This window comes from Rhinopithecus roxellana, chromosome 5 (assembly GCF_007565055.1).
Source record: "Rhinopithecus roxellana isolate Shanxi Qingling chromosome 5, ASM756505v1, whole genome shotgun sequence".
In the NCBI taxonomy this organism is placed as follows: Eukaryota; Metazoa; Chordata; class Mammalia; order Primates; family Cercopithecidae; genus Rhinopithecus; species Rhinopithecus roxellana.
Window position 1 is genome coordinate 93186046 of NC_044553.1, and position 13581 is coordinate 93199626.

A 13581-nucleotide genomic window follows, 5' to 3' on the forward strand; every position below is an offset into this window, starting at 1 on the left:
AATGATGGTTTCCAGCTGCATCCATGTCCCTGCAAAGAACATGAACTCATCCTTTTTATGGCTGCATAGTATTCCATGATGTATATGGGCCACATTTTCTTAATCCATTCTATCATTGATGTACATTTGGGTTGGTCCCAAGTCTTCGCTATTGTGAATAGTGCTGCAATAAACATACATGTGCATGTGTCTTTATAGTAGCATGATTTATAATCCTTTGGGTATATACCCAGTAATGGGATTGCTGGGTCAAATGGTATTTCTAGTTCTAGATCCTTGAGGAATCACCACACTGCCTTCCATAATAGTTTAACTACACTCCCACCAACAGTGTAAAAGTGTCCCTATTTCTCCACATCCTCTCCAGCATCCGTTGTTTCCTGACATTTTAATGATTGCCATTCTAACTGGCATGAGACAGTATCTCATTGTGGTTTTGATTTGTGTTTATCTAATTACCAGTGATGATGAGCATTTTTTTCATGTGTCTGTTAGCTGCATCAATGTCTTCTTTTGAGAAGTATCTGTTCATATCCTTTGCCCACTTTTTGATGTTTTTTTCCTTATAAATTTGTTTAAGTTCTTTGTAGATTCTGGATATTAGTCCTTTGTCAGATGGGTAGATTGCAAAAATTTTCTCCCATTCTGTAGGTTGCCTGTTTACTCTGATGATAGTTTCCTTTGCTGTGTAGAAGTTCTTTAATTTAATTGATTCTATTTGTCTATTTTGGCTTTTGTTGCCATTGCTTTTGGTGTTTTAGTCATGAAGTCTTTGTCCATGCCTATGTCCTGAATGGCATTGCCTAGGCTTTCTTCTAGGGTTTTTATGTTTCAGGTCTAACATTTAAGCCTTTAATCCATCTTGAGTTCATTTTTGTATAAGGTGTAAGGAAGGGATCCAGTTTCAGATTTCTACATATGGCCAGCCAGTTTTCCCAGCATCATTTATTAAATAGGGAATCCTTTCCCCATTTCTTGTTTTTGTCAGGTTTGTCAAAGATCAGATGGTTGTAGATGTGTGTTATTTCTGAGACCTCTGTTCTGTTGCATTGGTCTATTTGTCTGTTTTGGTACCAGTACCATGCTGTTTTGGTTACTATATACTTGTAGTATAGTTTGAAGTCATGTAGCGTGATGCCTCCAGCTTTGGTCTTTTCGCTTAGGATTGTCTTGGCTAAGTGGGCTCTTTTTTGGTTCTGTATGAACTTCAAAGTATTTTTTTCCAATTCTGTGACGAAGGTCATTGGTAGCTTGATGGGGATAACATTGAATCTATAAATTACCTTGGGCAGTATAGCCATTTTCACGATGTTGATTCTTCCTATCCATGAGCATGGAATGTTTTTCCATTTGTTTGTGTCCTCTTTTATTTCATTGAGCAGTGGTTTGTAGTTCTTCTTGAAGAGGTCTTTTATATCCTTTGTAAGTTGGATTCCTAGGTATTTTATTCTCTTTGTAGCAATTGTAAATGGGAGTTCACTCATGATTTGGCTCTCTGTTTGTCTGTTATTGGTGTATAGGAATGCTTGTGATTTTTGCACATTGATTTTGTATCCTGAGACTTTGCTGAAGTTGCTTATCAGCTTAAGGAGATTTTGGGCTGAGACAATGGGGTTTTCTAAATATACAATCATGTCATCTGCAAACAGGAACAATTTGACTTCTTCTTTTCCTAACTGAATACCCTTTATTTCTTTCTCTTGCCTGATTTCCCTAGCCAGAACTTCCAACACTATGTTGAATAGGAGTGGTGAGAGAGGGCATCCTTCTCTTGTGCTGGCTTTCAAAGGGAATGCTTCCAGTTTTTGCCCATTCAGTATGATATTGGCTGTGGGTTTGTCATAAATAGCTCTTATTATTTTGAGATACGTTCCATCAATACCTAGTTTATTGAGAGTTTTTCATGAAGGGGTGTGAATTTTGTCAAAGGCCTTTTCTGCATCTATTGAGATAATCATATGGTTTTTGTCATTGGTTCTGTTTATGTGATGGATCACGTGTATTGATTTGCATATGTTGAGCCAGCCTTGCATCCCAGGGATGAAGCCAACTTGATTGTGGTGGGTAAACTTTTTGATGTGCTGCTGGATTTGGTATTTTATTGAGGATTTTTGCATCGATGTTCATCAGGGATATTGGTCTAAAATTCTCTTTTTTTGTTGTGTCTCTGCCAGGCTTCGGTATCAAGATGATGCTGGCCTCATAAAATGAGTTAGGGAGGATTCCCTTTTATTCTATTGATTGGAATAGTTTCAGAAGGAATGGTATCAGCTCCTCTTTGTACCTCTGGTAGAATTCAGCTGTGAATCCGTCTGGTACTGGACTTTTTTTGTTTGGTAGGCTATTAATTATTGCCTCAATTTCAGAACATGTTCTTGGTCTATTCAGAGATTCAACTTCTTCCTGGTTTAGTCTTGGGAGGGTTTATGTGTCCAGGAATTTATCCATTTCTTCTAAATTTTCTAGTTTATTTGCGTAGAGGTATTTATAGTATTCTCTGATGGTAGTTTGTATTTCTGTGGATCACTGGTAATATCCCCTTTATCATTTTTATTGTGTCAATTTGATTCTTCTTTCTTTTGTTCTTTATTAGTCTTGCTAGTGTTCTATCAATTTTGTTGATCTTTTCAAAAAACCAGCTCCTGGATTCATTGATTTTTTGAAGGATTTTTTTTTGTGTGTCTCTAGCTCTTCAGTTCTGCTCTGATCTCATTTATTGCCTTCTGCTAGCTTTTGAATTTGTTTGCTCTTGCTTCTCTAGTTCTTTTAATTGTGATGTTATGGTGTTGATTTTAGATCTTTCCTGCTTTCTCTTGTGAGCATTTAGTGCTATAAATTTCCCTCTACACACTGCTTTAAATGTGTCCCAGAGATTCTGGTACGTTGTGTCTTTGTTCTCATTGGTTTCAAAGAACATCTTTATTTCTGCCTTCATTTTGTTATGTACCCAGTAGTCATTCAGGAGCAGGTTGTTCAGTTTCCACGTAGTTGTGGGGATCTGAGTAGTTTCTTAATCCTGAGGTGTAATTTGATTGCACTGTGGTCTGAGAGACAGTTTGTTGTGATTTATGTTCTTTTACATTTGTTGAGGAGTGCTTTACTTCCAATTATGTGGTCGATTTTAGAATAAGTGCAGTGTGGTGCACTTATATGTATATTCTGTTGATTTGGGGTGGAGAGTACTGTATAGATGCCTATTAGGCCCACTTGGTGCAGAACTGAGTTCAAGTCCTGGATATCCTTGTTAACCTTCTGTCTCGTTTATCTGTCTAATATTGACAGTGGGGTGTTAAAGTCTCCCATTATTATTATGTGGGAATCTAAGTCTCTTTGTATGTCTCTAAGGGCTTGCTTTATGAATCTGGGTGCTCCTTATTGGGTGCATATATATTTAGAATAGTTAGCTCTTCTTGTTGAATTTATCCCTTTACCATTTCGTAATGGCCTTCTTTGTCTCTTTTTATCTTTGTTGGTTTAAAGTCTGTTTTATCAGAGACTAGGATTGCAACTCCTGCTTTTTTTTGCTTTCCATTTGCTTGGTAGATCTTCCTCCATCCCTTTATTTTGAGCCTATTTGTGTCTCTGCATCTAAGATGGGTATCCTGAATACAGCACACTGATGGGTCTTGACTCTTTATCCAATTTGCCAGTCTTTGTCTTTTAATTGGGGCATTTAGACTATTTGCATTTAAGGTTAATATTGTTATATATGAATTTGATCCTGTCATGATGTTAGCTGGTTATTTTGCCCGTTAATTGATGCAGTTTCTTCATAGCATCGATGGTCTTTACAATTTGGCATGTTTTTGCAGTGGCTGGTACTGGTTGTTCCTTTCCATGTTTAGTGCTTCCTTCAGGAGCTCTTGTAAGGCAGGCCTGGTGGTGGTGACAAAAATCTCTCAGCATTTGCTTGTCTGTAAAGGATTTTATTTCTCCTTCACTTATGAAGCTTAGCTTGGCTGGATATGAGATTCTGGCTTGAAAATTCTTTTCTTTAAGAATGTTTAATATTGGCTGCCACTCTCTTGTGGCCTGTAGGGTTTCTGCCAAGAGATCCGCTGTTAGTCTGATGGGATTCCCTTTGTGGGTAACCTGACCTTTCTCTCTGGCTGCCCTTAACATTGTTTCCTTCATTTCAACCTTGGTGAATCTGACAATTATGTGCCTTGGGGTTGCTCTTCTCAAAGAGTATCTTTGTGGTGCTCTCTGTATTTCCTGCATTTGAATGTTGGCCTGCCTTGCTAGGTTAGGGAAGTTCTCCTGGATTATATCCTGAAGAGTGTTTTCTAACTTGGTTCCATCCTCCCCATCACTTTCAGGCACACCAATCAAATGTAGATTTGATCTTTTCACATATTCCCATATTTCTTGGAGGCTTTATTAGTTTCTTTTTACTCTTTTTTCTCTAATCTTGTCTTTTTGCTTCATTTCATTAATTTGATCTTCAATCAGTGATATCCTTTCTTCCACTTGATTGAATCCACTATTGAAGCTTTTGCATGTGTCCCAAAGTTCTCATGCTGTGGTTTTCAGCTCCATCAGGTCAAAGTCTTCTCTACACTGTTTATTCTGGTTAGCCATTTGTCTAACCTTTTTTCAAGGTTTTTAGCTTCCTTGTGATAGGTTAGAACATACTCCTTTAGCTTGTAGAAGTTTGTCATTACTGAACTTCTGAAACCTACTTCTGTCAACTTGTCAAAGTAATTTTCTGTCCAGTTTTGTTCCGTTGCTGGCAAGGAGCTGTGATCCTTTGGAGGAGAAGAGGCACTCTGTTTTTTGAAATTTTCAGTTTTTCTGCTCTGGTTTCTCCCCATCTTTGTGGTTTTATCTATCTTTGGTCTTTGATGTTGGTGACCTACAGATGGGGTTTTGGTGTGGATGTCCTTTTTGTTGATAGTGATGCTATTCCTTTCTGTTTGTTAGTTTTCCTTCTAACAGTGAGGCCCCTCAGCTGCAGGTCTGTTGGAGTTTGCTGGAGGTCCACTCCAGACCTTGTTTGCCTGGGTATCACCAGCGGAGGCTGCAGAACAGTGAATATTGCAGAACAGTAAATATTGCAGAGTAGCAAATATTGCTGCCTGATCCTTTCTCTGGAATCTTTGTCCCAGAGGGGCACCTACCTGTTTGACGTGTCTGTCGGCCTCTACTGGGAGGTGTCTCCCAGTCAGGCTACATGGGGGTCAGGGACCCACTTAAGGAGGCAGTCTGTCCATTCTCTGAACTCGAACGCCATGTTGGGAGAACCACTGCTCTCTTCAGAGCTGTCAGACAGGGATGTTTAGGTCTGTATAATTTTTCTGGTGCCTTTTGTTCAGCTGTGCCCTGCTCACAGAGGTTGAACATATAGAGGCAGTAGGCCTTGATGAGCTGTGGTGGACTCTGCCAGTTTAAGCTTCCTGGATGCTTTGTTTACCTACTCAAGCCTCAGCAATGGTGGATGCCCCTCCCACTGCCAGGCTGCAGCCTTGCAGGTTGATCTCAGACTGTTGTGCTAGCAGTGAGCATGGCTCCTTGGGCATGGCACCTGCCGAGCCAGGCACAGGAGGGAATCTCCTGGTTTGCTGGTTGCTAAGACCTTGGGCGAAGTGCAGTATTTTCCAGGCACAGTCTGTCACAGCCTCCCTTGGCTAGGAAAGGGAAATCCCTCAACCCCATGCCCTTCACAGGTGAGGGGATGCCCCACCCTGGTTTGGCTTTCCCACTGTGGGCTGCACCCACTGTCCAACCAGTCCCATTGAGATGAACCAGATACCTCAGTTGGAAATGCAGAAATCACCTGCCTTCTGCATCGATCTCGCTGGGAGCTGCAGACTGGAGCTGTTCCTATTTGGCCATCTTGGAAGCAACCTCCAAATCTAAACTTCTATATGTTAAAACATTTTAAGGGCAAAATGACAAAGATGTAAAATGTTTGCAATAAGATTACAAAGAATTAATTAACATCTCTAGAATATAAAGTGCTTATATGTACCAATAAGTAAAAAATTACTTTCTCAATAGAAAAATGAGCAAAGTCCATTTGATAAATAGATAATTCACTGAAAAAGAAATTCAAGTGGCTTATGAAATCTATGAGAAAACAGATTTCCTTATTAACTGTCAAAGAAAAATAAATGTGCATAACAGTGTTTATTCAGGTGTGGCTTTTATATAAGAAACAAAGTTGGAACAACTTACATGTCCAGTATAAAAGGATGGTTGAAACTGTCTGGTTTGTCTATTTAGAGGAATATTATAGAGCCATGAAAAGAGTCAGATTTTAGAAGAATAATGACATGGACAAAAGCTCATGATGCAATGTGAAGAGGAAAAAAGTGCACAGAAAACAATGCTGTCATGATCTCATTTTTTAAAAAAGCCTGTTTTACTGAGAAAATAGACTTTTGGCAGCAAAACTTGATCTGAAGTGATGTGAAGCTATCCACTTTCTGTTACTTTTCTAGGCAAAAAACAAAACAAAACAAAACCAAGAACCTGATTTGTTAAAAGCTTTCAGGATAAAGCAAAAGATCATATTAAATTCTAAAGTAGAAGCTATCTTTAGTACAGTGTATTTTGCCTGAATCAAATCAACAGACCTTATTTTAATATAAGTAAATGACAGGTTTTGAAGATAGATCTTTTTTAAGTATAAGAGTGTGCTATATAAAGGTACCATATGTCTACTTCAATTCTGTATATTAGAAGAACTAGGCTTTAGATTCAAATATATATACTGTATATACTGATTTCACAAGTAATATGTAATGGAAATTATTTTCCAGTTTAATGAACATTATTCTGCAAGAAATCTAAATCCTCTGTCATCAGAGCAAGAGATTGGTAAGTTGTTTGAAGTTTGCTACATTTAAAAACATGTTAACTCGTTAGTACAGTATTTAGTTTCTCTAACTTATTTTCTTAGGTGATCAATTTATTCTTTAGAAATTACTGTTACTTCTGCACTACTCACTGATATTATTTTCTTTCTTTTTTAAAGCAATTTGCTTTTCTCATTACTCTATTAAAACTTACTTTCTCCAAGGTTATTGACCTCCCAGTTATCAAACATTATGGGTATCTTGTATTTATTAAGACTCTTTGCAACATTTGATATAGTTGATTATTTCCATCTTTTTTCTGTAATTTTTGGATTTCCTTTTCTCTCTTTGATACTTTTTATTGGATATTCTTTCTTCATTTTTCCTTTGCTTGATTAATTCATTCAACATATGAATATAAATGTGTATGTGTATTATATATATATATATATATATATATATTTTTTTTTTTTTTTTTTTTTTTTTTTTTTTTTTTGAGACGGAGTCTCGCTCTGTCGCCCGGGCTGGAGTGCAGTGGCCGGATCTCAGCTCACTGCAAGCTCCGCCTCCCGGGTTTACGCCATTCTCCTGCCTCAGCCATGTGTATTATATTTTATGTCAGGTATGCTTTTGGGCTCTGGTGACAGAACAGTGGACAAGGATGAAAAATTCTCATATGGTGTATGTTCTAGTGTGAGAAACTGAAAATAGACAAATAAATCAATGTATAATTTATCAGATAGTACACTAAAAAACAATTGTTATGGACTTGAATAGTCAGACTCACATATTATGATTTTTAATCTAATATTACCTTTATGTGATAGAACGATACAAGATAAGAGATAATGGTAGGTACAGCATCCTTGTTTCATTGAGAGGATCACCAACTACCCAAGTAATACATCTTCTTTTGCCACTGCCACCCAAGGAACATGTCAGGCTGTTATGGACAAAAGGCATGTTGCATCTGTAGGTCACCTTGACACACGAGAGATGTAACTTCAATTTCACACCAGTCTTTTATACTTTTCTAGTCATGAGGCCCAAGGCCTGTATGTTAACTCATAGCTCCTCTAATTCAGATGCAGTCTCACACAGCAGACTAGATAGATAAAACATTCTATGTTTACCTTAATTCTGTGAAAATAGTGCTGTGGGAAGTCAGGCTTCAAGTTCATTTTTCCAGGTGGGCCCGAATCTGCCCAGGCTTGATGTTAATTCTTTACTTATTATTGGTGATAAACACTATGCAGCAAAGTAATGTAGAGTAAGGGAAATAGGGAATACTTGGATTGGGAAGGTGATTGCTGTATTGCAAGGGAGTCAGGAAAGGCATCACTAAAAGTCAACATTGAGCAGAAGGAGGTGCAGATACAAGCTACTGGGAAAAGTGTTCCAAGCAAAGGGCAAAAAGGTCTTGAAATGGGAACATACCCAGTATGTTCACTGAAAATTAGTTAAATTGGTATGCTTTGTGGAATAAGGAAGGAGAGACTGGTGGGAGATTAAATCCAAGAGGTGGATGGAGAGCAAATCATGTGGGACCTGTAGATCATTAAGGACTTTGGGGTTTTTTTTCTGAGTGAGATGGAAAGCCTCTGGAAGGTTTTAAGGTTTAAGGACTGAAGTGATCTGACAGGTTTTAAAAGAGTTATTCTGGCTGCTATGTGGAGAACAGACTATGGAAACAAGGGCAAAAGCAGGGAAAGGTCAGGAAGCTATAAAATGATACAAAGTGAGAATTGATGAGTAGTAGTAGAAGTGGTGAGAAGATGTTAGATTTTGGTTACAAAGTGTTCTGAAGATAGAGCTGGAAGAATTTGCTTATGGACTGGATATAAGGATTGAGAGAGAGAAAAAAGGATTGTGCCATGGTTTTGACATGAATAACTTGGAATGGAGTTGCCATTTATAGAAATATGGAAGGCTGTAAGAGTAATTTGAGATTGAGAAGCCAGGGGTTTCATTTAGGAAGTGTTTTAATTGAAAAGCCTATTTATTAGATATCTAAGTGAAAGTAAAGTAGGAAATTGTACATATGAATTTGGAATTCAGTGAGATGGAGACACAGATTTTGGAATTTTTATAAATGATATTTAATGCTATGAGATCAGAATGAATCTACCAATTGTATTTATTAAATGTCTACCATCTAAAAATTTAAATCTATTTACATCCTCTTTTCTGAGAGAGTTTCACTCTTGTTGCCCAGGCTGGAGTGCAATGGCACGATCTCGGCACAGCAACCTCCGCCTCCTGGGTTCAAGCGATTCTCCTGCCTCAGCCTCCCGAGTAGCTGGGATTACAGGCGCCCACCACCGTGTCCAGCTAATTTTTTTGTATTTTTGGTGGAGACGGGGTTTCACTATGTTGGCCAGGCTGGTCTCAAATTCCTGACCTCAGGCGATCCACCCACCTCCACCTCCCAAAGTGCTGGGATCACAGGCGTGAGCCACCGCGCGCAGCCCACATCCTCTTTTTTGACACTCTCATTCATTTGACACTCATTCACTTCAGTGTTTTCAAATATACTACATACAGATAATGACCAAATTTATATCTTGCTGCACTGACTTCTAAACTCTAGGACCTTATTTCTGATTATACAGTTTAAATCTCTTCAGACATCTTTTGACATTAAAAACTCAGTGTAGCTGAAATCAAACTTGTTCTCCTTCTGATGTCCCTGATGGTATCTCCATTATTCTGGCTTTTAATGTTTGGAGCATAGTAACAATTTTAACTTCTCTCTGTGACTGTGACTACATTCAACTATTCATCAAGTTTTGTCAGTTCTCTCTCAAATATTTATTTTTATTTTCTATTTTCATGGAAACCATTATATTTCAGAGTCTTACTATTCACTTGGACTGTTACAATAACATCCTAATTGGTGTTTTCCGTTTTTCAGCTTACCTATAGATCACAGCTTAATTAACCTTCAGTGCCCATAATGTGGCCATATCGTCACTGCCCTAATCAGATACCTTCAAGTGACTCCCCCATTGACTATCAAATTATGCTTCTACTTTTCTAATTTAGCTCCAACTACCTGTTTTGTTTTTTATTGGTATATAGTTGTACATATTTATGGGGTCCATGTGATATTTTGATACCTACATACAATGTGTAATGATCAAATCAGGGTAATTGGAATATCCATCACCTCAGACATTTATCATTTCTTTGTGTGGGGAACATTCCAAATCTTCTCTTCTAGCTATGTCAAAATATACTATAAATTCTTGTAAACCATACTACTACTCTAGAACTTATTCTTAAATTCCATACTAGAACTTATTCCTTTCATCTAACTGTATTTTTATAATCATTAACCAATCTCTATTCATCCCCCAACATACCTTTTAAACCTTTTATCTTATAAGAGTAACCTGTGCTTTGACCAGACTCTGGAACTCAGTGTGTCTCAAGTATGCCCACCTTTCTTACCTGCTTTTTACTTCTTGCAGTCCTCAGCTTCTATCTCTATCTTTCAAGATAGAATTCTTTTCCATAATGCCTTTTATTTATCCCCTCAACCTTCTTTTTCAAAAAGATTTCTCCCTCTCTTTTCTGAATATCTCTTCTTTTTTATACATTTCAGCATTCTACCATCATTATTTATACAAAGTCTTCTCTAGATCACAGGTTTTTTGAGGGCAGGGATTTTTAATTGTACCTTTGAATTCCCCACAGCACCTATAATGCTGCCTTGCACAGTAATGTGTTCTTTTATTTACAGTGATCATATGAGTTTTATGAAGAGTTCATATGAACTTCTTGTGAAATTAAAAACAAAATCAAATTCATTTATTCAAAGGGAAATTCAAGATTTTAGTTCTTTTTGGATCTGTGTTTCCATTATACTTATTTTTCTTTAACTCATATGGATGTGTACTGAGAAATACACATAGTCAAAAAAATAAAGTGAGAAAGGGAGAGGGGAAGAACACAAGTATCTGTTAGTCAGTCTGTCCATCTATCCATCTGTCTGTCCATCCATCCATCTATCCACCCATCTTATTGCTGATTGGCTTGGTTCTATTTAGGGTGAAATAACTGAGATGTTTAAAAATAAAAATAAAGTTAGTAAATATATGAAAGTTAAAAAAATATATGAAACATTCAAAGTGATGCAAAGTAAATTATTTTGCTTAATATGCTATTTGATTAATTCTATATAAAAATAGATATTTTAAAAGACTTGTTTCAAGTACATATTTGATTACTATAGATTCAAAACTATTTAATGATAATTTTAAATTGGAATTAGGATGTTGAAAATATATTTGTATATTTATAATTTTATTAATAAGTAATATAATAAATTAAAAACAATATTTTTCCTTTATGGCAATTCTGGGCTTCATCAACCAGAGCTACATTTAAAGCTTATTTTAAAAATTCCTTTTAGAACTCTTTTTAATGTTCTGTCAGTTTCCTTTAACAATGCTATGAACAGTATATTGTAGTGACTCAATAAATAATAGTTGAATAAGTTTAACTTATATAGTATCTCTCAGATTCAGCATTTTTTCCTCCATTACCATCACTATGATTGTAGGTAAGGTTAGCCTTTCATTACGTCTTTACTGGACAATGGACTTTTATTTTATTTTGGTTAGTCCCACTTCTAGACTCTCCTGTTCCAGCCTTTGTACCTATTCTCTCCTGAATAATACTTACACAGCAGTTCAAATCATGTCATATCTCTGCTTGAAAATCTTCAATGAATTCTTGTTATCTACTAAATAAAGTCCAGATTCCATAGTGGGACATTCAGCAATCTTTCCAAGCTCATCCTCATTAATTTCTCCTTAATACATCTTTATTATTTCTCACTGCCCCTGCTAAGCTGAATAGATTTCTGTTACTCTAATGCATCCTTTTCATGTCTGTTTCTGTGCCTCTGCATCATTCTCTTCATTTGAGGCGTTTTATTCCACTTTTTACTTTTTATACTAGTTCTTTATATACTAGAGTTCAAATTACTTGAAAATAGGGTTTAAATTTGAGTCTGTTTTAATCTTCATAGTACCAAGGACAATGCCTTGCACTTAAGAGGAATACAGTTAAATACCTGCTAAATAGAAGAATGATTGAATGTTACCATATTTATTGTATGCAGTATGCTATTATTCAGTAGGTTATAAAAATTTTATATAAGATGAAGAGCATGATATTGTAATGTTTATCTTCCTTAGGAAACTTATTTGAGAAGCCAGAAGGAGAAGATGGCTTTACATTTTCTTTTCCATCAGACACTTCAACTCATACATTTGGAGCTGGAAAAGATGATTTTAGTTTTCCATTTTCATTTGGACAGGGTCAAAATTCAATACCTTCTTCTTTAAAAGGTTTTTCATCTTCCTCACAAAATACAACACAGTTTACTTTTTTTTGAGCTAGTCATTAATTCCTTGAATTATTTTACTGTTCTGTACTCATGAGGGCATAAATTTACATTATTGCTTAAAACATGAAGACTGCTTTCTTTTGTTGATTAAAGCAGTAATGTTTACATTGTTTGATTATATTTATTGAAATATTGAAATACTGAATATTTTGGGTTTTGTGTGTGCTATTAACTAATCATTATTTATTTTGGTTTGGATTTTGTGAGCCATGTTCAGGTAGAACTTTTATTAATCTTAATAGAATTTGAGTCTTTTTTCATTACTCTTTATTTAAATATTAAGCCTGCTTCTCCTTGGAACCTAAGGTTTTTTTCTGGTAGTATTGTTGGTACTTTGATAAGAACAAGAACTGCAGTAGTAACTCCAGAGTTAGTGCTGAAGTGTACTTTAGCTACTAAAAATTTCTTTTAAAATTATTGGGATTCACTTTTGCTCCACTATGTAGTATACAGAGTGGTACCATAATAATAATTTCAAATAATTTATGTTAATAACAAAATCCATGTTATTTTCTTCTAGTATAACACATGGTACAATTCTAATTTTATGAGTCATGTTAATGCCTTTAATGGATAAAAATTAAATGTGAAGGGCAAGAGTAATTTCTGAAAATTGGATTGTTGTATCAGTGGTGATCCTGTTAATATTTTTTTTGCTTAAATATTTTTTGAAGAACATTTAAAATTTTGTCTCCTTCAATAAAAAACAATTTCATCTTTATGTTTTGTGTTCAGTATTTTTCAATTAGTTATATAGCTTACATAAAGATATTTAATATTTGATGAACTTCTGTAAACATTTTGCTCAATATCATTGTATTTTGTGCTTTGTAAATTAGCTATATTGAGTTACCAAGTAATAAAGAGTTTGACTCCTTATTTTGATGTGACTGTTGATGAGTTTTTAAACCTAACCCCTTCTTTTCTTTTTCTGCCCCACATCTGGTCAAGTTGATCAGAAAGCCTGGTTGCTCCTTCCTTTGGTGCCATTAGGAAGTTCAAACCACATATGGGAGCCCCAACCCAATCCCACCCCCAACTACCATAAAAACCAAAAGCCAATCTTCTTTCCCTACTTCTCGAGCTATTTTTCAGTTCAGCTTAGGAGGCCTGCCCAGCTCTCCCTAGAAGGCCTTAATATATGACTAGAAAAATCTTTTAATACCCTATTGGGATGTGTGGCATCATCAGTTTCAATATGCAGATCAAATTTTGGGTAAGGGTCTATACTGCTTCTTCAGGGTGTCTACAAATTATCACAGTTGTATTACATTAAGCTGTCTCAAAGACTTAAAAAGAATCTCCATCTAACTAATGATAGACTTTAAGAAAACTTTAGACTCTGTTAAAAAAGAACCATCA

At 36.1% G+C, this 13581-nt stretch overlaps 1 protein-coding gene across 1 annotated transcript in view; it reads left to right on the plus strand.

Annotated features, from left to right (window-relative positions):
- Nucleotides 1-13095, plus strand: part of C5H14orf39 (chromosome 5 C14orf39 homolog) — a 540151-nt gene extending 527056 nt beyond the window's left edge. The window contains exons 17-18 of the mRNA XM_010363120.1: nt 6765-6822; nt 12008-13095. Coding sequence (XP_010361422.1) covers nt 6765-6822; nt 12008-12207 — 258 coding nt within the window. The 3' untranslated portion in view covers nt 12208-13095. The remainder of the gene's footprint in view (nt 1-6764; nt 6823-12007) is intronic.
- Nucleotides 13096-13581: the final 486 nt, after the last annotated feature.